Source organism: Scophthalmus maximus, chromosome 3 (genome assembly GCF_022379125.1).
Source record: "Scophthalmus maximus strain ysfricsl-2021 chromosome 3, ASM2237912v1, whole genome shotgun sequence".
In the NCBI taxonomy this organism is placed as follows: Eukaryota; Metazoa; Chordata; class Actinopteri; order Pleuronectiformes; family Scophthalmidae; genus Scophthalmus; species Scophthalmus maximus.
In genome coordinates this window covers 19,773,209-19,798,440 of record NC_061517.1, presented here as the reverse complement: position 1 = coordinate 19,798,440, position 25,232 = coordinate 19,773,209, and the positions used below count along the sequence as shown (strand labels likewise).

Sequence of the window (25,232 nt, the reverse complement as noted above, 5' to 3'; positions counted from 1 at the left end):
GTAATTTTGTGGTGGTAATAGTGGGATCTCTGATACCTTTAATGTCCCTAAAGCCAAGTTTGCTTGGTGTAAAATGTTCTAAAATGGACCTAAAATGTTGTTGGCCACTCAAATTAACAGACAAATCGCGACAAAAATATGACGGCATGATAATCGTGGAGTAAACTTCTGAGCGACCAAAAGGGAGCCAAAAACCAGAGTGAATATTGGACTCATCCAGTGGCTGGTGGCACGACTCCAAATTTGCTCTGCGTCTGTGTTAATAGGCACGCCGGACTTGGAAGGTTCACTGTTATCTAGTTTGTTTATTTCATTTACTTGTAGGAATCTTATTTGCTCATCTCTTTTATTTTTGAGCTACGATTCTGATTCCCTCACGTTGAACGTCTCCTCTCCGCTGCAAAGTGCCGTAGCGGGAACGTGAAAAGAAACATTTGGAAGAGCCTTAATTGTACCGCACACTGGGCTACCTAAGTACCCACATTGATCCATACACACATATTATCACAATTTGGAAAAAAAAATCAAATTAGACTACTTTTATTGTATTAATAAAAGTGCAATAAGTATGAACACAGCGGCTGCAGCAGAGCAGATGTGCACGTGCGCATTATCAGCTCCTCCTCATTATCAGATTTACAGATGGACCAACGCAGTCTTGTGTACGCGTACTGTGGGTGCGGTGCTGTTGCGGTTGATGTTCCACACGCTTCATTTTGAGCCCGACTCTCTCTGTTTGCAACCGAGGCTTAGCGCTTTTTATTCTGGAGACATCAATGTGCCAACGCCACCGCTGCGGCCCCGGGTGTTCATTATTTGGATTTCGGCGTCGCGGAGAGCTGATAAGATGCGAGCTCATTTGCATGAGGGGCCGAGACGCCCTTCAGAAAGCACGGAGCCGCCGCGCCGTCCGGCTGCTTTGGTCACCGCCGGCCTTTCATCTCCATCTCCATTACTGTCCCTGCTCGTTCTTCACACAGACACACACACACACACACACACTGCGAAAAGATGACAAGGCGGGCGAGAGGTTTTATTCACCATCACAGCCTATCATTTTTTCGAGACAGCCTCAGCCAACCACGGCGGATTCCCTGCACGATGGGAACTGTTTCAGGACGTTCGCTTCAGACGAGAGAGACCGTCTCAAAGTTGTTTTTTTTGTTTTTTTTGTGGAGACATTATGATATTTCGATGTAAGAGGACATTTGGACTTTGAGCGCTGGAGTTCAAGAGAATGAGCAGCAGTGGGCTACGTGCACTCGGCTTCGTGACGTACGTCAGGTCCAAAACAATGCTGCCCGTCTGTTTTTTCAGTAGTTTTCTACTACTTCATTCAGAGTTTTGGCAAAATGTCCAAAAGGTTGACATTTTCAAAACAGACGAAGAAGTGCTCAGAGCACGGCGTCATCGAACTTTAATGGCGTACCAAGTTTCCATGGGTTTTTCCGACCCGTCGCGACCTGAGAAGACGATCGGCTGGTAAACAAACGTCGGGGTCATTTCTCCGTCACCTGTCACACTGCAGCAGACACTTACCGGTTAAACCGGACCGGAAACAGTTGAGCGGCACCCGGAAATGTTTGTGTACTTCTTTTACAAAAATGACTGGGAAGAGAGGGTGAAAATTCTTGCTACGATATGGAAACCCTTGCCAAGCCTGTCAGTATTACAGTGCGGGATTATGAGGACAGACACACACACACACACATGCGCGCGCACGTCTCTTTATCCCTCTCCCTCTTTCTCTGGCCTCTTTAGTATTCCGACGTGGCTCGTGACCCTCTGTCAACCTTCGACTTCACGGGCGGGGGGGGGGGGGGGGGGGTCGGACTTGTGCAGAGAGAAGGCCGGCCACCTGCGGCTCGCTGCCGCGGAGCCCTGTAGGCGAAGGGACAACATGGACGGACAGACGCACACCAGGACTCATCCCTTTTGACTGTAACACGCGTTCTCCTGTCGCCCCCGAGCTACAGCGGCCTGTTACAAAGCAATCCCAGTCAGACTGACACAAAAGCGACAAATACGCTTCCTAATTACAACAGAGGCCTTTATCAAAGCCCCCCGCAGATACATTTCCTTCAGCTCTGCGCTGGGACGCGGTACAGCCGTCTTAAGCATTCGTCTCACACCCAGTTGGCTCCTGGATATGATTCAGCCGGAGTACATTTACGCCTGACATTAAAATGCGACCGCGGTATACACAGCGAAATTGGATTTCTCCCCCCCCCCCCGCCTAAATGCAGATTGTGTCCTTTACGTCCTTCAAAACTGACAGCAAACACCTCGCCTTGCTTGTCGTTCACCGCCTCTGACACGTCCCGGCCGCCCGTTGGAAGTTTGATTTGCCTTATCTCCGTCCGTTGTTGCTTTTATGTGGATGTGAAGTTGTGTTTTCGTACTGTTTTTTTTTGTTTTTTTTCAGGGACCCTTCAGGGTGTCTGGGAGAGGGAGGTGACATCCGCGCACATTGCACTCGCGCCCGCTCGGAGAAATACACTTACGCACGCTGGCGCAGTAGTATTCGGATGGGAGCAGAGCTGATAAGTAGAGGAGCTTAAGAGCAAATGCAGGATATCTTAATATGCTTACATGCTGCATGCCTACTAATGGCTCCAGCTTCTAGCAGGGGCTGCGATTGGACTAACAGGCGAAGCGCCGCGCTTCCCGCATATCTGCCGCTCAAGTGTCCTGGAGCAAAGCACGCCGCTCTGCCTGGTGCAAGTTCTTATCCCCGTTGTGCGTACGCCTCGGAGGTGGATTAGAAAAACCCAAATGGTGTGTTTTTACCCACTGCGATGCGAGCTCATTGCTTACCGTCATCCTCCCAGCTGTTAGTTCAGTGCGCCTGCTGACCTCTCACATCTGTTTCCATTACCCCAGGACACACTTCTATTGACTTAATAGAAGTGTGTGCGTGGCTGCGTGCGTGCGTGCGTGCGTGTTGCAGGGGCTCACCTCCCATTTGCTCCCACATATCAGAGAGCATAGAGATAAACATAGACAGAGAGATTCCCACGAGTTTAGCTGTGAAAATGTGCGGCTGACATGTTATTAGTGTTATATTAGGTTTGCTAAGTGGCAGCTTGGGGAAAATGCTCACTTAATTTCTCGCTCACCTATTCGCATGCTACAGTTTGTCTTGTTGGTTTAGTCAATACAAAACAGAGAGGCGAACAAGGTGCAAAAAACATTAATCCGATTTCAAGATTCTCGTCGACGGAGCTGTTCCCCCCCCCCTTTCTCCACGGTCGCCGAGTGCCTGCTGACTGTGGGAACTGTCGGCTTTTCTCTGCAATATAGTGAGGTCTCGACCTCCCTATGTAAAGTACCTTGAGAGGATGTATGTTGGGATTTGGCGCTCTTCGCATGAAATTGAATTGATTTGAAAGAGGCAGGCGGAAAAACGTAGGCAAAATCAGGAAGACGGAGAGGGAATCATTCAAGGAACATGGAAGAAACGAAGGACAAGAATCAACAGGATTGACCCAAACTGCGCAGACGAACGGACAGAGAAGACTGCAGAGCACAAAGACTAAATACACAAGGGAGGCACGGGTGAAACAAGTAAGGCCCCAGTATACTCTAAATGGGACCATCATTTACCAAATTAACCTAATGCTATATTGAAGAAGACTTGAAACGAGTGACTGAGATCATAAACCATGAAATATTTTCTGACGTTTTAACTCAAGTGAGGAGTAGAGTCATATTCTCATAGACTTTTTGCAACCAGCGAGTCGCCCTCTGCTGGTCATTCCAGAGAATACAGGCTTCAGGCACTTCTGCATTGGCTTCACGGACCCGGTGACCACAACCATTTTAATAACTAATCTTTGGTCCTACCTGAGGAGTGCAGGCAGCAGCTGTGCTCTTAGAGTACAAGTAACCCGAACCCAGAGATGGAAGTACAAGCATGTATTTAATAAAATCTTAACCAATGGGGAAACCCATGTTAAACAAAACAATTGGTACGTTTCGCAATCTGTTCCAATTAGTTGCACAATCTAAGTCCAACAATACCCTGTTTTTTTAAAACCATATCTAACACTCGGTAATTAACATAATGGCATGAACCTCTATTTGGTTTCGGTTTGCACAGAAGCCTTGTATCTTTGTGTCAGTCCGCTGTTGTGAATTCAAAGCCCGTCGAGGCCACTGGAATTGTGAAGAAGAAGATATTAAAATATAGAAGTTTCCATTCATTTGATGGCTCTGTGCCTGTAAATCGCGTTTTCCCCCTCACTGTTCACGGGTGGGGTGTGAGCAGATTCATTAATTGAATTAATATCCCTGCCTTTTAGGAGCTTCTAATCCACCTAAACCTCTTTCATGAGTATCAGCTCCTTTGGAGACTTTTTGTATTACATCTTGCTCTGAGTTCTGTTTCCGAGGCTTTTTTCCAGCCTATCAATTACAGTGTGCGTACGTGCGTTTATGCGAGTGTGTATGTGTGTGTCTTTTTATGTGTGGGCTTAGGCTTCTCCGATTAGCTAACCCTGGTCCACTATCGCCCGAGGGTGTGGGACCACCACCACAGCGCCCCGCAGCCAACACATTCATAATAGAGATAAAATTAATTTGCTTTCCCCTCCACTATCTCCTGTTCTACCCCCTCTCTCTACCCGCCCACCCACACATTTCATACAGACATTTTTCTGGAGTTCGTCCTGTGACTCACTATCTCTCTCTCTCTCTCCGTCCCTCGACCATTTAACAGCGGGCCAGGCCGCGGCCTCTGACCTCCATCTGTGTCACGTTCGCGTGCTCTACATTTGCTGGCTTTCTTAAAGTCCTTTCATGGAAAATGGGCCGAAGCTTTTCACAGTTTTCTTTGTGTCAGCTGCATTGTGTAAACACAATGCAACATTTTTTTTTATAGTATGCAAATGAGTCCCTGCTAATAAGCTGTTGTTAACATTTAAATTGCAAGAAAAGCAGAATATGAATGAGAAAATATATTAAGAGTCAGAGTTTTTCTGCCAGCAGATGGATGGGTGAAAAATAATTCACAACCGTGCGTTTTGCTCACCTTCACCTCTCACCTCTCGTCTTCTGTGATGCGCTATAGACAACGACGTCATGTTGGAGGTGATGAGGTGAGACACAGCTCACGTCAGGGCCACATCCAACCCGAGGGCAGTACAGCCTGGATCTTAATATGATTACTCTGCTGTCGATGGTTTCATTTAACAACATATTCGCAGGACAGGCCACCTTCCTTTCAAGGAGTCCCGATTCATTTGAACGTCTTCCAGCTTTCTACGCGTTCCCGTAGTCTTTGTTTAGCATTGTTTGTTAAGCAACTACCTTCGCCCCTAATTTTTTAGCAGCACAAACTCTGTTGAAAATCTAAATTATCCTCTTGTTTCACAATGTATACACACAAATACAGCAGAAATAAGTCACAAATACTATAATTTACACCAAAATAATTTTTTCTTTACATGTAATGATTTTTATCTCAATTCACTTTTGTTCATTTTTCATTGGAAGTCTGTGTGTGGGCCACTGAAAATATGAATAAGTTTTAAAATATAAAGAAAAGGAGGACTTTAAGGAATCCACACCATCAGGACCTTCAGCCGTTAGTCTCTCTACATGACATATGAATGTGTGCAATAAACTTCATGTTATTATAGACATAAAACATCATAGCGCACTGATAAATTGATAAACACAAAGGCGTCGAGGCAAAAAGTAATTTCCCATGGACTACCTGAAATGTAATACTTTGCCTCAAAGCAGCAAAAGGAAAAATGAAGTATGTCATAAATCAAATTAAAGAACGGAGTGGACGACAGTGGTGTGTGTGTGTGTGTGTATGTGTCTGTGTGTGTGTATGTGTGTGTGTGTGTAACACATTTCTGTGAAACCATCCAGTGAAGCCATCTCGTAATAAAGTGAAAGTTTTCTATATAGTTCACTGTGCGTTTGTCCATCCACAGGTAACCATTACACCCCGTGACTCCAACCAATTCTCAGGGTTGTGGACATCCAGATAAGGACCTTATTGATTTATGTATTGGTGGGGCAGCTGACTTTGAAGGATGCCGCGATTTCATAACTCAAATCATAACTCAAATCATAACCAAGAGGAGAGAAAATCATACGATTGCACCACATGACTTAGGTCAGGGGATTATGATAAGGAGAAGCGGTCCTCATCATCTCGCCCCCTCTACCTTAGTAATACCAGTGCCACTGTGAATTTCCAGCACACTTCTGTCTGCCTCAGCAGCGTGACACAATCACACTGACTTCATGTGACTTAATGCAATCAGCCCTCACAGCTTGTGCGCAATTACACTGTTCCGTTGCAAAAGAAATTGTGGGTGCGATTCTGTGGGAAACGATCCCGCCGCGTGGCCCCCAGAGTAATTCTGTGGGGAAAGGACGAGGCGATGTCATTAAGCACACGGCTGTGTATGAAAAGCGTTCCGACTCCTTCGGGGATTGTGGAATGTGTTGATCATTGTGCAGAACGAAAGGGATTTGTAATAAATTCAGCAGCCGCAGCAGGATATCGGAGTTAGTCGAGAGCCCTAATTAACGGCATTTGACATGTTTATATAAAATGTGCAACAGATTTTGACCCCCCAGCTTGTTGATCTTTAACATACAATCATGCTAAATGACTATTTCATCATAACTTGCTATTTTATAGCGTAATTGGATCATGAGACAATGGTGATTTGGGGGTTTATCTCAACACATTCAACCAGTGTTCTAATATTTTTTTCAAAATGACAGTTTAGTCCAGAGGTGGCACTACAGTTAAAAGGGGCCCAAGGTCCTCTAGTGGGACCTGTGCTCACAGCCCAGCACCCTGCAGCTCGAACGCATTCATGCAACTTGGATCAGTCTGTGATTAAAATGTTTTACTTTGATTTTTCGGATTGTGAATCCAACCCTAAATGGGTTGATGATTTTGGTTCCATCATTTTGTTCTCAACAAATTATACTATGTTAATTGGTAAAGAAGATGTGAATAATTCATTCATCGAGATCTGATGTGGGAATTAAGTGTTCCCTTAATTTTTAAGTAGCAGTATATATGCACCATCAGTTCTTTACTGTATACAATTGATTAATTATTTTTTAATCTGTTATTTTTTCTTTCCCCTTCATATCTTCATCTTTTTTAATTTTTTGTATCACTTTGTTTTGATAAATATAGTCTATAATTTCAACAAACATTAAAAAAGGGTTTTGTGCAGATTGATCCAGAGATGTGCAGATTGATCCAGAGATGGACTGCACCTTTCATTCATGTATAAATGTATTAATGCATTTAGCTGGTGCAGAGATTTGGTTGTGCAAAGTTATGTAATTGGTTTCGGTTTGTTTGAAAATTTGATTAAAGATGCGGGTCTAAGCCATTGTAACAGGTGATAACAGTTCTGGAGTCAGTTTTATTGAACATTTTACAATAGTTGACATTTTACTACAGTCGATGTCTTGTGAACATCAGATGAACACGTCATCGTTGTTTCCATGCAGCGTGCCGTTGCTGCCCCTTGCGATATTATAAATTTACTTTAAAGCCTGGCAGTACATAAAACCTGTGATAAATATGCACCACCGTGTGATAACTCACCATCAAGACTAATTTGGAGGCACCAACACATAATTTACCCCATCAAACCTTTGTATTCATCTCAAACTCTCACCTTGATTTCCGTATACATTACTCGGTCCCACCTCTTCTTTCCTTTTTTTTTTCTCTCTCCCTGTTGCTCTCTCTTTCCTTTGATCGAATGCGTTCTCCCTCGTGCTCACTGGGACGTCGATCTCCGCTGCTCGGCAGTGACCTTCCTGTTTCTTCTGTTGCTCTACTGTCACAGATCACTGGTCAGATACTGCGGTGGCAGTGGAGGCCTCTCCACCCTGATGCATCGCTCATACTTTTTCCCAATGTCGCTCGTTGAAAAGGTGATTTTCTGCCTGTCTGGAACAATAAGCCAGCTTTGGCATATCGAGCTCAGCTGGTATGAATGCAACAGTACTGAGCCGTTCAGATCAGGATTTCATGTGAAGGCTCTGATGAGGAAATCATGTCTATATTTTTTATGTATATCATTAAGGCTTATCACAGGATTGGTGAGTGAGCCTCAAGGATTCTGTTGGGGCAAAAAAAACATATTTTTTTTCAGATGTATTACCATGTGGTGGTTAAAGTTGCCAATTAGTCGTTGATCTGTAAGCTACTCCTTTACAGCAGTAAGTACAATCAGCATCCTCCACCTCGGCCATTTACCGGCAGTCTCTCTCTCTCTCTCTCGCTGTGTGTCTGTGTGAGTGTGAATTGTTCGGCTGGAGACAGACAGGTGTGCTGGACTTAGAGCAAAGCCCCCGACCAGCTGCATCCCAAGACTTCGACAAATACCCACTGCCACCCTGTCAGATCGCAACACCTGCTTGACAGTCTGTGTTCAGGCCATTCAAAGATGTACTCTGCTAGTAGCCTATCACTTGGCCTGATTTTCCTCTCCTTTCAGTTCCGTCTCCAGTTCCTCTGCTCCTCTGCTCCCAGACCCCCCCTCAGCTCAGCCTCCCCCTTTTTGCTGATACTCGGTTCAATTCTATCCCCAACTTGTCGTGCTCCGCACAACCAGCCACCGGCCCAGTCCTTGTACTCCCACCATCCTCCTTTTCCCCTGCTCGCTCCCAGCTCAAATCGCTTTCCTTAAACTCAGCTCTTCTCCAGTCTCCGCCTTTCTGTATACTGCACTTGGGTTCAATAGCCTTGACACCAAAGTTCCAAAAGTGCCAATCCTTACATTGCTGTGAATGATCATTATTAACATTCTTTTAACTGTATGGCACACTGCTGTATGTTAAGTCTTTATCTGTAAAGCAACTTTAGATGTCATATAATATGTAATATTTACGTAGTGGTGAATGTGGTGAATTAAGTCACGTAAAATGTACAGGTACTTCAAAATAGAACCTAAGTACATGACGCTTGTACTGTGTTGTATAATGGAGTTAATAACAACATTCCAACAAACCATGACCTCAAAACCAAACAAAGCATTTCATCAACACATAACTGACACAGTGTCAATAAAAACTGTCAAAATTATAAATCTCATAGTAGTGATATTTATTACAAAGCTGTCATGGTATTTTTTTTGTACAGTTTCATTCATTTTCCTTGCAGAAACCCTTGCAAGTCTACAAACATCAGGCACCATACTATACTATACTATACTATACTATACCATACTATACTATACAGCATTCACACATGTATAATAAACACTATGATACATGTTGTATACTACACTAGCTGTATAGTGACTGCACCTATACTGGCTCTTTGCATATCATTGAATCCTGCTGTAAAACAAATCATAGTAATCATGAATAATCATATATCATGTGTTGTAAGTGTTGTAGTCTAAGACCTGAATTGCAACAGCTCACATCCTCTCAGCCTAACCAGAAGATCTATATTATCAAGTCTTCCTCAGTCTTAATAATGTTTTCAGGTTAAATTAATCAATATTATAAATAATATATATTTATAGTTGAAGTACATCTGTTACATATGAGATTTTTTGCAAAAAAATACACCTTGTAGATATGAAGGGGTAGACGTTGCCAGATTGTTGCCCGTCAATAGTTGTATTAGGGTTACGGTAAGGTGAGTTATGGTTTACGACAAGGGGGGTTGCCACGACAATGAATAAAAGCGGTTTACGGCAGCCGTGTATATGTGCGCCGCTTGTTGTTAGCCGCGCAGCTAAGTGCATGCTCGTGTTGTATTTTTTAACCTCAACATAACGGTGACAGGGTTGAGTCTTCCAACCGGGACAAATGGATGTTGGAGAGCTCCTGAACTATCAGGTAGACTTTCAGTTCTTCGTGTCGGTGTTTGGGGAACTGTGACTCGGCTAACCCTCAACTTAGCTCATTCATCGGATTGCATGCAGCAGCATTGCTAGCAGTCACTTTTGAACGGGAGCTAGCAGACTTTAGCTTAGTCTCGTTGTTTACTTTTGCTGTGCTCGTTTGTGTCCGTTAGTTGTCCACCAAATGTCCGCACTATGTCTCCTTACGTAGCACCCGACAAAAGAACAATTTAACGCCAGTAGTTGTTTACAGTGACCAACTTTAAGCAGTTAGCGTGTTAGCATAACAGGTTGCTATGCTACGGCTTCAGTGGATGACGACAGAGACTGCGACACGAACTTACACTTGTGCGTTTATTGCATAAACTACTTACAAACGGATTGAGGTGTAACAACTGGGGACAGTCAGTTAGATGACGTCTCCTGTATAGTGTACACAATTCCATACAGTTTTGTCAGTACAGTAGATAAACACACTTCAGATCATTTGAAGAAATTTCTATATTTATTTGTCAGTTTTCAATTGCAAATTCGGCACACCAATTGCTTTCTAAAAAATTTGATTTCACGAAACCTCACATTTTTACACAATGTCTAACTGCGTTGTTTTAAAAAAAATGTCACTTTCTCAGACTAGCTGATAATATTGGTGCAATTTTGCAACGATGTGTAAAGAAGGTAGCGGATCAAAGATTTTGTGGTAGTTTCTGCTGTGTTCTATATATTTGGGTATATGCATATAATCCTGTTTGCAATTTCATGATGCATTTGTAACTTTGGCTTCAAACAGACCAAATTTCTGTGCACATAATTTCATTTCACCATCTGTCTTTCACCTCACAGCCTGATAGAGGAGCAAAGCGTCCCAGGCAGGGCGATGGCGGAGCAGCGGGAGGCGACGAGGAGTCCAGAGGAGGGAAGCAGCAGAAAGGACAGGGTGTCAGGGAGTCGGCCAGATACCGGGACGTCGCTGCCGGAGTTGGAATCGAAGGAGGGTTTGAGATGAGGAACACAGAAGAGCAGACTGGGGACAGGAAGAAGATCCTGGAGAAACTGATGGACCGGGATGAAGAGGAGCCTGAGGTGGGGGAGATTATTATAGATAATAAGATTGTTAATTTTTCTCTGAAAAGTGAAAAATGTCTTTGCAAAGATAAGATACTACCTTTTTTAAAAAAAAAGGCTTCCTCTCTTGCTCATAGATGTAAACAGTTTATTTCTTCAGTAAATAGCTGCACAATTTGTTGCAGTGTAAAATGTTCACAGAAAAAACAAACACACATTTATTTCCTGAACACAATGACAGGACAGTTGCACATTCAGAAATGACACAAGACTGTTAAAAAGCACAGTATGACCCTATAAAGTATGAAAAGTACAAGTCTGGTTTTGTGGTGGTGATATCAACTGGAGAAATGTTACGCAGAACGGTTAATCAGGACCTGGGACTCTGATAAACTCTTACATCAAGCAGAAGTGGGGGTGTGTTGGTGTGTGTATTTACACCACAAAACAGAAAATGCATGAAAAACAGAGTTTACAGAGTATTTGTAACATTAAATGCATCTTTTTTAACTTTCTCCTGCTCAACTAATGTTCAATCATGTATAAACAAATACGCAACCAACAATTTGTAAACGGTGTAATGGTTATGGGCCTGCGATGATGAGGTTTAGATTTATCCAAACTAAAGTGTCAACAAAAACGTTCAGACTGTTCACTGTTTAAATCTTTGGTCATTTAATACACGTGAGCTACACAAATTGAGCGTTGCCAAAGATTAACGCAACCACGCCCTTAGTTTGAATTCAAATATGTTAGGTCTGAGTGTAACTGGTGATATCTTGCGTTGTCCGCATTGTGTAATGAAGAGTCCCAAACCGTGGAAATCTTTGGAGGTGATTTCCAAAAAACACTTCTTTCACTGACAATGGAAAGAAAGAAAAAATACATCCTCCAGTAAAAACATGTCAGCACATTACTATGAACTTTAAGGTAAAAGATAAACTTTATATCGTTATGACAGAAAAATTATGGAACACAGTGACATGTACCTCTCCCGTGGAGTGCATTAGCAAAAGGGGAGAGGGAAAGCGGGAAACACCCTTTTATGGGCAGGGTCCGACAAAAGGTAACTTAGGGAAACAGAACCTCAGTCACAAACGTTACACATGTATTATAGGGAGGCTTAACCATGTCAGGCAATGACTATTTACAGATTTTGTGTAATAACAATACAAATATATTGGACTCTGTTATATATGTATATATTGCTGTTGCATAACTTTACATTGTTACACTAGTCCAAGTTTGTCATCTGTGTTCACTCAACCCCCAATGGCTGTTGAGTCCAGACATGAAATGCGTCAACACATCACAGTAAAGGCAGTCCATGTAGAAAAATATTAATAAGAGGAACATCTGGACCGGGGAAGATTCTTTGCGGTTGTTCTTTGTCAGTACCTTTGTAGCCATGTTACGTGGTGCATTAGAAAACTGCATATCTATTATCCTTGTTATTATTATCTCCCCCGCCGAGGCCCTTTTAAAATATTCAGTGTCAAGAGCTACTCAGAGAAAAGTGCTGCTCTGCTCGGTAATGTCAGACAATTGTAATTTCCTAACCTGTAATTATCCGTTCAACACTTCACATGCTTTTAAGTCCTCACGAGGTCCGACACGTTCCCCTTTCCAGTGAAATGCATTCAGTTCCCCTTGATTGTTGCAAACTTCTGACTACTCCGCTCACATAATTAGGGAGACCCTTAGTACTTTTCTTTCTTTCATTCTGTCCTCTCTATTTTCTCCCTTCTCCCTCCCCCTCCGCGTGCTAATCAAACAGGCAGAGCTGGTGGATGAGAGTTCAATGAAGAAAATGATCCTGACCTTTGAGAAAAGATCGTACAAAAATCAGGAGCTGAGGATTAAGTTTCCGGACAATCCCGAGAAGTAAGATCATTGATGACGGTCCATGTTGTTTTGCTCTCTTGGTAGAATTTGAGTTTTTGTTAATAATTGACAATATGCATGGAAATTAAGCAAAAAAAAATAATTTGTGTATTTACTGCTACTATTATATATATTTTTTTCAAATGATTAAACCAATATTCACTGTTTTTCCAAAATAAAATGTCTTATCAAAATTGTGAAAGACCTTAGTTCATGACAGGATGTCTCTACAAGTAATAACCATTCCTATGCTGCACTTTGAAATGAATGGCAACAACACATGCTAACCAAACTTTGTTTTTTTTTTAAAAACCAGGTTCATGGAGTCGGAGCTGGATTTGAACGACATCATCCAGGAAATGCACGTGATCGCCACGATGCCAGATCTCTACCACCTGCTGGTGGAGCTTAATTCCGTCCACTCGCTGTTGGGCCTCCTCAGTCACGAAAACACTGATATCCTTTGACGTGATTAAATCGCAAAGACTGTCTGTCCATTTTGATCCACTCACCCTATTTGTAGGATTTAGTGTTAGATAAGTCTGGTTATATATATATATATATAATATAATATATTTTTTTCTTTTGTCTACAAATCTCAATCTGAATTGATGCTAGTTACAAGTATTGTGTCTGTAGCCTTATATTGCTGATTTCCCCTGTGCCATATGGAAATGATTGTTGTCCAAAAATGATAAGAAACACATCAGTGAGCCGAAACAGTGCATTGGGGTACACGCTCCTTTACTAACTTACCTCAACTTGGACATTGCAGTTTTATTTTTGCCGTTGAAGGTAGAAGTGGACATGAAGTGTGGCTGAAAATAGTCCCTGAGAAAAACTTTATTTCCTCTTGTTTGATCAACATTTGCTCCAGAGTCTTTATAAACAAAATGTAACTACATACTTTTCCTCTTTTTAAAGATTAGAGACAGTAAGGGTGTCAGAAATGAATAAGCGATTAAGAAATGCTTTGATTTTTTTTGTCTTTTGATGGGATTTGTTTATAATAGAAGAAGTATAGAATATTGCGAGACCTATCCTTTAATTATGGTATATTAATATTCTATTAAAGCAGTGTAATGTATTAGTTTAATAAAATTTGCTTTAAAAAAGGGAACAGGTCAAAAGAGTGAAGAAAAAACTGTAAGCTACAATTACAACACAAAAGTCACTGAAGAATTTTGTCTGTGGTCGTCTTGAGCACAGGCTGGGGGGGGGGGGGGGGGGGGGGGGGGGCATGGACTTTTATATTTATATACAGCAACAGCAGTTTATTTTCCTTAACCTAAAGCACATGTCGCCATAGCTGTGGTGGACTTGCTGCAGGAGCTGACGGACATCGACACGCTCAACGAGAGCGAGGAGGGGGCTGAGGTGCTCATAGATGCTCTGGTGAGTTGAGGGTTTTACATCAGTCCTCGACGATATCGAAGAAGCAGCACTTTGTGGCGTCGGTGCTTGAGTTTCTAGGCTCTGGCACCGAAACCGGGCAGAGAATTGATTCCTTTGTCTTTCTTAATGAATAGAAAGCAAAGCTTCGTTCGCCTCTCGTTGACTGAAAAACGCCTGATTGCAGTGTTTCCATGACGCTTCCTCAGTCAAACATCTGCCTGCATCTAATACTGTATATTGACGGATATTCATGCAATATGATGATTATTTCATCAGTAACAGATTTTTAGATATAAAATGATATTCATATTAGTTTAAAAAATAACATAATACGATTGTTAATTAACTTTTAGAACATACTATGATTTAAATGGGCACAAAGGTGTACACAACTTAATGATTTCAGTTCATCGATTATTCATCCACCCTGTTTACATTCTTTTTGCCTTTGTCAGGTTTTCTTGCAATAATTTTTAATCTACACAATTATAGCATCTTCTCTCCCACTCTTCATTTTTTCAGTTACCTAAAGCTTTTCTTTGTCAGCCCCCAGCTGTGTGTGCTGGCGTCACTTCTAAATGTGAGATCCTCCCTCTTTGTAACCTCCCTCTATATCAATACTTTTGGGTGGCGATATCGATATTAGGGAGTACAAGATTTCCAATACGGATACTGTACAACGATATATATATATATCGGCTCAAGAGGAAGAGTCAGTCGTTCTCTAACCAAAAGGTCGGCAATCAATCCCAGCTTCCCCCAGTCCGCTTGCCGATGTGTCCTCGGGCAAGACACTTTAACCCAGAATTGCCCCTGACAGCGTATGAATGTGACAGCAGCGCTGTGTGAGTGGGTGAATGTGAATTTAACTTTTTTTAACTGTGATGTCTGATGTCACCAGGTTTTGTTTGAGCTGTCACGACATGCTTTACATTTAAATGTAGCAGTTCAGTGAAGGAGTCATTACAAATAAATAAAAGAGGAGTAAAGTCTTAAGAATACATGTCTCAGCATCACAAAGCCTTTCCTTTTGTTCGGTTAGTGTCTGACAGGAAGTAATGTGAATCACTCGACAAAAACAGCAGTGTGTGCGTGTGTGTGAGAGAGAGTGAATTGGCTTGTGATGTGTCCGTGGGTGAGACTGTAGCTCAGCTGGCTTTGCAACACTCTAAGGATAAAGGCATTGTATAAACACAGTTGCAGTTACCATGCGCCAATAAACCGGCCCCTTTTTTACCACATCCAGGGGAAACAGTTTCAGGGCAGCGAGGGGTTGCTTGTCTCTCCCCTTTGCTGTTATGCCCCAAGCTCCTCTGTCCTTGTTGCCAGGAGGCAGGTTGGTATCCTTAACAAGGTGAATCAAACTGATCCACGACTGCGGTGACTCGTAAATCTTTGTCGACTGTCCGTCTTCTTTCACCTGCGATTGTATTTTTATTTTGCCAGTCGTCATGCTGCGAGTCTCCAAGCTTGACCTGACTGATAACACTTGGACATGTTCGGAGAGGGTCCGACGGGGACAGTTTCATCTGCCAAGACTGGGGCTGAAACTTGTCTTTGTCACACCCAGATTCCTCTGCATTTTATTCTGTTCTTCGTGAAATGAGTTTGTCAGTCTTCCTCTGAAACGTCACATCACGTAGCAAAACACAAATGTAATGGTCGAGCTGGCAGATATCCAACACAGTGGGGAAAGGATGGAAGTTGTGAGATTCCAAGCGTGTTCTGTTAATAATGAAACCAATGTAAAAAAGTCCAGCAATCACACTTCATGTAGACAGTAGTCATGATGAGAAGGGGACACTTGTTTTGGGGTTGTGAATTGCCATGTTAATTAAAGCTTCAGTGTTTAATATTTAGAAAAATATTTTCACAGAAATTTAATATATTGTCCATAACTTTGTGTTCATATATGTATAATCACCTGCAACAAAGAACAGATGAATCAGTATATATAGTTACATGAGGTGGACCCGACCTCTATGAAAGTCGCCATGTTTGCTACGTCGTCTTAAATATGGCTGTTGCACAAAACAGTCCAGAATACGTCGCGTTCACGTAGAATTTTTGATTCCAATTTTTTAAATGGAATCAGCGGTGCGCCACCATGAAGTGTCCCCTGTCGGTTGCTCAGTTGGTTGCGGTTTGCAACTTTACTACCAGATTCCGCCAGAAAAATTACACACTGGTGCTTTAATTTTCATATATACATCTTTTAACGGTTCAATTTAAAGGTTTGTATTCCGTAGGCAATGAAAATAGTTTAAAAGTTTAAGGTTTTCTAACACCTATGCAGGGGGATGAAGTCTTTCATCCCCGGTGGATTTGCCTCAGGCCCCTTGTGTTGTACATGTGTAGGAGCGCTGACTTCATCTCTGTGTCTGCAGCTGGAGGGGCAGGTGGTGGCCTTGCTGGTGCAGAACATGGAGCGACTGGACGAACAGGTGAAAGAGGAGGCTGACGGTATCTACAACACACTGGGTAAGGAGATGCCCACAGCTGATTTAACCATGATGTTCCAGTTAGTGTTCGTGTTATTGCCATATACCGTAGACGTGTAGTTCAAACTCAACTCAACTCGATCTCAGACCACTTTAGTAACTGGCCAACAAAGCAGGTGCCAGGAATCTTACAAAGACTGTTGCTGTTGTTCAGTGATGGGAACCCAAGTAACAATACTCATAACATACTCAAAGTATTTTAGTGTTTCTCTATAGTGTGCCATGCCATGTCATATCTCATTTGCATCCTGCATATGAAGTCAAAGTCAAAGTAGCTTTATTGTCATTTTATTGAGAAGTCAGACAATATAACATAATTTGAGTGGCAGTCCCCTGAGGCATAAAAACATGAGAAAATTAGACAGTTAAAAGACAATTACAAAAGAATAAGGTGTATAGCGAAAGTGACCTTAAATCACTTCTGTTTGACAATTCAATGGTAGGGGAAACACTGGAATATGCAGAGCAAGCATAGGTGATCAAGCATGTCTCGTTTTAACTCTGAACCACGACGAGCTCGGAGGGAGGTGACAGGGAGTCCTTGCGGACTTTGACGTTACAGCAGGCGGTGACCAACTTTATTTGTCCCTCTGCTGTCAAGTGGCCTAAACTTTGTATTTTTTTTTCCCCAGTGACAGTGAATAGGAGACGTCATTGTGTCTGGGTTTTTGTTTTTATTACCCTCAAAGTCAAGCAGTTTACGGAGAGTCTAAATCATCGCAGCATAGATTTTTAAAGCATTAGATAAAGACTGATGGTCTAAGAGAGGGCCTGGGACAGCTTATAGTTAGAGAAGTCACGCTCTCTGTATTTAGCCTCGCATGAAGCCGACTTTTCTGCCTCTCAGCTCTTTTTGTGTTCACTGACTCCACTGAGATGATTTTTTTTTTTTTCCTTTGTTGCCAGATTGAGGCCGAGCGTCAGGAGGGTTGTTAAGGTGTGAGTGTGTGCGTGTGTTCGGCTCTGCTCGTGAGTCTGGGTTATATCTGGGGGGGAGGAGAGCTTGTGCATCCTTTATTCAAGCTGTGTGTGTGTGCGTGCGTTTGTGCGTGTTATCAGGGGAGCTTTCCAAGCTTGAATAAGCCTTTTGTCTGCCTTGGCTGCTCTCTGCTCTGAGCCTGCTGTCCTCCAGGATGCTGTCTGTCTGCTCTGTTTGAATCACTGATAAAGGCGCTCCCTCTCGCTCTCCCTCAGCACCTTTCCTCTCCAACTTCCCTTTCTGTTTCTTAACATCTCTCTGTCATCTGCAGCCCCTCTCTCCAGACATTGCTCTTTTTATATATATATATATATATATATATATATATATATATATATATAAATATATTTCTTTGTCTAACTTCGTTAAATTCTCTCCCAACTCCATCTTCCCTTTTTTTAACTTTAATTTTAGTTAAAACAACGGATGTTATCATATTCACAAGTTTGCCTGTTGTTGTTAGGTAAGATAAACGGAAAATACAGATAAATGATGAATGATTCAGATGTTAGCAAAAATAATGGTGCGGATCCGACTTCTGATACTTTCTGGAGTCTCATTATGTTATTGGTTCATTCTGGTAAATGTATTTTACCGGTGGGTTGGGTTTTAGCTAGAGTCCGACCCATATATCGGTTGGCCGATATGTTTAGACCCCGACGATATTATGAGCCCCCAAATGTGCATTTATGTTCACATTTTAGGTAAAATAAATGTTTATTTTCTTAATTCAAGTTCTGTTTATTTTTGTATTTGTAATTTTTGTATTTATGATAAAGTTTATGGTTAAACTAAAATATCAAGCCTTGATTACATTTCTTTGTCATAAAGGTTTGATAATGACATCATAGAATCATTGACAGATTTAAATATATATACGTAACGGCCGATGTATCGGGAATCTTGTACTCCCTAATATCGAAATCGGCCATCAAAAATCCATATCGGTCGGGCTCTAGTTTTAACCACTTAATTGTTCTGCGTTTGATTGCTGCTCTAAGAAATCTTTGTTAAAGCCAATTTCTTTGATCTTCAATCAATGGTTACAGGTATTACCCCCAGTAGAGTGCCACCGATGTTGGTGAATTGCTTTTCTCAGTGCTTTTTACACCTTTTCCCCAAAATATTCTCAATTCCGGCCATGACCTGAATTTGTGGGTATCGTTGCCTGTCTGCATATCGCAGTTCCTCTAACATCTATTTGACTATGCTGGACATCTATCTTGTCCTACCTCTTTTTCGTCGCTCTCAGTTTCCCTCTCTCCTTTCATCACCACCCCACAGTCCCTCTCTCCATCTCTCTCTGTCTGTCACCTCCTGCTGCAGTCTGCTCTGAAGGAGATATCATGTGGCAGCGACAGCTCTCTAATGATAATATTAGAAGAAGCCAGGACAGAACCCAGGCGAACCCTCTTCATTTCACAGTTCTCTCCCTTCAAAGTGTGTTTGCCTTGGTGTCTGCACAGTATAAGTTCACTTGTGACTGACATAAGGCTTTGATGTTGGTCTTTCAATAACGCGGTAGTGAGTGGAAAACACTGAATTTTATAATGACACTGGGAAAGAGTTTAATGTGCGACTGTGACCGATACTTGACCCTTGGTATCGCCATTTATCCAGTGGTTCAGATCGGTGCCTACCTTCAGTGTTAAATCTCTAACAGAAATTGGCGCCGGTAGGTTTTCAGTGCTGCGACCTGAAGAGTAATTTCTTCTTTTCTTCAGCTATCGTAGAAAATATGGCCGAGTTCAGACCAGGCCTGTGTGCCGAGGCCGCCCAGCAGGGACTCATGCAGTGGCTGCTCAAGAGAATTAAGGTGAGAATGTGGTAAAGCATTGGCTTACGTCACGTTTGAAATGATTAGTCAGTTAATTTGTTGTTTTGTGCATTATATATAAGTATTTATAATATTGTTTTGTTGTTCAAATATGACAATTAGCTGTTTTCCATGTCATAACCTTCTACTAAATGAATTAACGTTATGTGGACAGTTGGTTGAACAAAACAAGACATTTCATAACAATGCATCGGGCTGTAGGAAATTTTTAAAGTTTTTTTTATTTCATATGTGCCAAGCCATTAATCAGGAAAATAAGCCCAAGACAAATTGATTTATTAAAATCTTTAGTTGCAGCAATGTTATTACTTCAACTGCAAAACTGTCTATTTGACAACTAGTTGCATACTCACTAAAGTTAACATTAACTACATTAAAACTAATAATTTAACCCATGATCAATTCAGCATGATGTGTTTCCAATTAAGTGAAGAACACTGCAACATTTCATTTTCATTCATTTCTTTATATATATATATATATATATATATATATATATATATATATATATATATATATATATGTATATAAGAAAAACATGTGTTGATCAGCGTTTCTGTAAATGTCCAATTATTACCCAGCTGGCTTATTATCAGCTGCAGTCCTTTGGAGAGATATTCAAAAAAAGTGACAGAAATATAAGTTAATTCTACAGTGAAATCGATGCTTTAAAATTAAATAGTATCACTCATTTTTTTTTTCAAACTCTGTATGAGATGTTATTGTGACTGTAAACAGTGAAATGGATTTTGTGATATAACCAGTTGATCCAGAAAATACAATATCTGACATTGCTGTTGCTTTATATTACCACAGTATACAGTATATTTGGTATAATATTTACTTCGTCGTTGTAGACATGGTGTTTTTCTAATACTCTGGACAACAGAGTTTTCTCAAGGTGAGTAATAACTTTAATTTGGTCTCTTTCCCCGTCGTCTCAGGCAAAGATACCGTTCGATGGGAACAAGCTGTACTGCAGTGAAATCCTGGCCATCTTGCTTCAAAACAATGACAGTAAGTGTGTCCTTGATTACAACACCATTTTATTTTTTGGGGGGGGGGCCTTTATGTCCTTTCTATCTTTTCTTTGTCCAATTTTGTTTCCATTTCCCTCTATTCACATAATGTTCTTCTTTCTCTCTCATTTTCCTTTTACCTGCCCATGTTCCCATTTTCTTGTTCTCTCCTTCTGTCCTTCTTCCTTCATTTGGGTGTCCCCTAATGTCTCAACTGTGATTGTTCCCTGTCTCTGTCTTTTCTTGTTGCTTCTTGTCATTCACTCTCTTCCCCTCCTGTTTTCTTCTTCTTCCATCACTTTTTGATTTAATGTTACCTTTCTTGTTCTTTCGCCCATCCCCTTTCAGTCTCCTCCATCTCACCGCTTTTCTCCTCCCCCTTGTCTATTCGCCGTCTTCTCCCTCCCTCACTAAAACCCTGCAAAGCCGCACATAGCTGCGGGTCTATCAGGTCCTTGGACAGGTTTTCATTAATGGTACATGCCATATTGATATTCAGTGGGAGTCCTGTCTTCATTTTACACTCGTTCTCCTCCGTCTTCACTGGCGCTGCCTCCATTCATCCTCTCTTACCCGCCCTTTAAGTGCAAAATACAGTCGAAATAAAAAGGTATTTTTCAAGAAACAAAAAGAAACGTGCTGCCATAAATATTGTTCCATATCATAGTGCTATCAGTGTATTGAAGCAGGAATAAGACAAGACTACTATTAGGAAAATTGCAATTTGGGAATTTACTTATGTGTTAGTTTGAATGTAATTATCACTTCCTGCTGTCAAGTTCAACTCTTGACGGGTTTATATGTAAAATACTTGCTGCAGAGAATGAGAGCAGCTTCTAATCTCATCTAATTAAAACCCTGGAGATTCATTGCATTGTTCATTTCACTGTTGATAGAAAGTAACCAATGTAAAGTATGAAATATTTTTCTAAACATGAATGTGATGTTTGTGTGATTTAAAACTTTGAGGATTTCTGGCTGAGGAGATGAAGGCAGTTAGGCCTCACCTCCATTTGCTGGCAGCAGGATTGCATCGTGTTACCTTAAACAACATTTTAATACACAGGTCTAGATGGAATAACTGTATATTTTTCAGTGGCCTCATTCTTCCTAATTTTCTCTCTGGAGGTCCCTCGTGGCCAGTGTTTGTCCGTGTTCATCGTATGCCTCCCTAGCACTTCCCTTTTTTCCTCCCTGCCTTTCTGTTTTACTTTCCTTCATCCAGCCACTAAATCCTATTTTTTTTGGGACTGTTTTCTGTTCCATCTCTCGCTCCTTAAATGTATGTTTTTTTTTTTAAGTCATTTCAATTTAATCTCCCTGTTGTACCGTTCCTCTATTTTTATCCCATATCCTTTCTCCCACTTTGTTTCTCTCGTACACAGATACCAGAGAACTACTGGGTGAGATGGATGGCATTGATGTGCTGCTGCAGCAGCTATCTGTAAGATTTTGCCTTTACTTTTCTATTTTTAGTCGTCTCCTTCACTACCCTCTTTTATAACCCATCATCCACTTGAGCCTCGCAGGGACTCATAAATCTCAGTAATTTCTCAAACAGGAGCATCCTTAAGTCTAGGTTTTAACCATAGACTGTATATAAAAATGGACGTAGGCGCTGGGTCCGGAAAACAGTTCAAACTTGTCATCGGTTAAAAAAAAGAAATGCCGCCTCTTTCTTTTCGCCATTGTTTGTTTCCCGTTCGAAGTATTTTCTGTTACTAAGTAACAAACTGCAGAGTAGACCATTTGCTTCCCTTTTACACTCGTACGAAAATGCTACTTGTAAGTTTATGGTCACGTTATATGTGTTTTCAGGTGTGTTAGTATGGACAGAGATAAGAATGCAGCATGTAGACAAACATCGTTTTAGATTTAAACCTTTTTGGTCGTCATTTAAAAGGCAACATTTGCCCACATTCCTAAATTATTCCAATCACTTAAACTGTTTCTGTGTTGAACAATTCCCCTTTCATGTAGAAGAAGTATGTCTGTGTGGGTGTTCAGTGCTCTTTTCTTCCTTTTTTCAGGTGTTTAAACGTCACAATCCGTCCACAGCCGAGGAGCAGGAGATGATGGAGAACCTCTTTGACGCTCTGTGCTCCTGCCTCATGCTGCCCTCCAACCGGGACCGCTTCCTCAGAGGGGAGGGGCTGCAACTAATGAACCTCATGCTAAGGTGAGGCTGTGCACCATACGGAATGTCATCGCTGGGAAACATTTTTTTCTTTTCAGTATTTATTTTTGATGATATTGTTGGTTTGTCAGTCGGTTCTCCACTTTGGTCCAGAATGAAATGTCTCATCAAGTATTGAATGAATTCGGATCAAATTTTATACAGACATTTATGATGCTCGGTGGGTAACACCTGCTAACTTTGGTGAGCCCCTGAGCTCAGCTCTTGTGCCATCATGAGGTTGAGTTTTCACAGGGAATGAGTCGCAAGCAACTAGTGCAAGCATTTTTTATTTGAACGTGGTCATTGTTAGATGATACATTTTTTTCATGGGTGACACTAAATTTGCATTTACACTTTTGTTAAAGTCACAATATGTAAGCTCTGGAAGTCAAGCGTGCACTAGCATAAGACTTGGAATCAAACCAATCCCCTCCCTCCCCCTGCTCAATAATGCTTAACCCCGCCCTTTAACTATATCCTCATTGTCTCAGCCAACGCAGGACCTTTCTGTGAGTCGGCCACAGCAACATAGTCTTCCAGCAGCTACATAAAACCAGCTTGAAGCGTCAGTGTGAGATGACTAGTTGACCAGAAGTGTATTCACATATTGATTGACAGCCATGAGCTCCCACCCTTGACGTTGACCTTCTCTGAGGGAATACATCTCTGCCCCGCTGCCGGGCTGCTCAGTGACTCTGGGTCACAGAAGCCTCTGACAGCAATTCTCCACATAGGTTTTGAAGCGAATATCAAATTAAACCAAACTTACATGATGTAGTTTAATGCAGCTGTCAGCTTTTTACCATGTGCTGTGCAATGTGCAGATTGTCTTGCTGCATATTATGCGACTATCTACCTAGTTTGTGTTTTATTTGAAAGAGCACTGCTATCACAACCACCACATACAGAACATAGTTCAGGAGCACAGTGGAAATCTGTGTGCTTATGATCAGGACATATTTACCGTTAACACAATAAAATATGGGGCATTAACTCGCCATGAACACAACAAAACCTAATGGTTTGTGTTGTTTCCGCGATGTAGCATGTAACTTGTAATGGTCTTCTGTGTTTGACTGTGCATGGTACACGATTCAATCTGTCACTTTTCTGGCCAACAAACTATTTCCGGCAGTCTGTTGCATTTGCAGACTCTAAACCTTTAATTCAAACCGGTTGCTGCAGTTCGACCATTTCCCCCCACACTCAATCCAAAGGTCATGTTTTGAATAAAAAGTCACAGTTTGACAGTTCAGCTCGGGCGAAGCAAGGGTTAGTCCTTTTCAGACCTGTTGGACCACACCTGCATTTTCTAAAAGGGCAACAATCATAATTCTCAACACGATCCTTATACAGTATATTTTTTATGCAGTTTTCCAGTCTCAGTATGAATGTGAAAATTGTCTTTGTTAAAATCCTAAATGTGTTACAGTTAATGAATCACTGCTCAGACAGGTAATTTCTCTGAGTAAACACCAGTAAGACGTTAAATAATAAGACAAGATGAGGTCCGACTTCTGAAATTAAAAATTCTGATGCCAAACAGTAACGTTTGTGTTGCAAAAAGCTTCAAATTCAAACAAAACCCACACAATTCTGTGCACGTGTCATAGTAGACTATGTTATCATATGGCATGAGACTGTGTAATTACTGCTACTGTGTTCCTTTTAATGCTCATGCACTGTTTCCTACTTAAGGATTTATCAACCGTGAATAAACTGAATTTAATACTGTAGTTCTCCATTAATATTCACCTCTTACAATGTACTGGAAGGCTAGAATGAGGGGGAATGTTTAACAATTGGGCAACAAGGTACAACTGGTGTTGACGCGTGAATATCTGCAGATGTACAATTCAGCTCCCACAGCTCAGTTTTTGTATTGTGAAGATGTAACTACTCGTAGCATAACAGGGTGCAGCGTTGCACACAGTGGCACGTCTGTCTGCTCTGTTGCCTGACGAGACTGCTAATCCAATCAATCGGCAGTTGGTGGAATGCAGCACTGCAGAGACGTAACCCGAAAGATTCATAAAGACACATTACACGCCTTTATGAAACCCCCGCAGCCTCTGCACCTCCTTGCTGATAATCACATCACTGGACACCCAGATTTGGTGACGTGGATCAATATCTCATTATTGGAATGCAAAAAAACCCTTTTGTGTTAAATCGCCCACCTGGGAAAACACGAGTTAGAGAAAGATAGAAAAGGAGGAGGAGGAGAAAGAGAAACACCAACATTATGTCTTTGGGGAAAGTTATTCAAGTGTTTGTAGAGAATCTAATTGTGAAATTGATTTGATTTGCGACTCAGCTAAATGTTTGTCAGGGGTACTGGATCATTTTCCTGTATGAAGCATTTTCATCCTGCCTACACAGAGTGCTGTACATGAAGCACAGTTGGAGTCATAAACAGAGTCCGTGTTGGATTTCACCTGTTGACGCCAACACTGCAACACCTGATGGATGTGTCGTACATTATCAGGCCATTACCGTGCATTAGTCATTCA

The 25,232-nt window shown here is 41.6% G+C and overlaps 1 protein-coding gene across 2 annotated transcripts in view; it reads left to right on the top strand.

Moving 5' to 3' along the window:
* The first annotated feature begins 9,696 nt into the window (after positions 1-9,696).
* ctnnbl1 (catenin, beta like 1) overlaps positions 9,697-25,232 on the top strand; it is a 51,689-nt gene continuing 36,153 nt past the window's right edge. Inside the window, exons 1-10 of one of the 2 annotated variants that reach the window (XM_035645551.2) lie at positions 9,697-9,855; positions 10,704-10,943; positions 12,703-12,809; positions 13,126-13,265; positions 14,107-14,204; positions 16,592-16,685; positions 19,409-19,500; positions 20,466-20,538; positions 21,926-21,943; positions 22,599-22,719. In XM_035645551.2, coding sequence (XP_035501444.1) covers positions 9,826-9,855; positions 10,704-10,943; positions 12,703-12,809; positions 13,126-13,265; positions 14,107-14,204; positions 16,592-16,685; positions 19,409-19,500; positions 20,466-20,538; positions 21,926-21,943; positions 22,599-22,719 — 1,013 coding nt within the window. In that variant the 5' untranslated portion in view covers positions 9,697-9,825. Of the gene's footprint in view, positions 9,856-10,703; positions 10,944-12,702; positions 12,810-13,125; positions 13,266-14,106; positions 14,205-16,591; positions 16,686-19,408; positions 19,501-20,465; positions 20,539-21,925; positions 21,985-22,570; positions 22,720-25,232 lie in introns of both variants that reach the window. The other variant, XM_035645550.2, reaches the window with a different exon arrangement.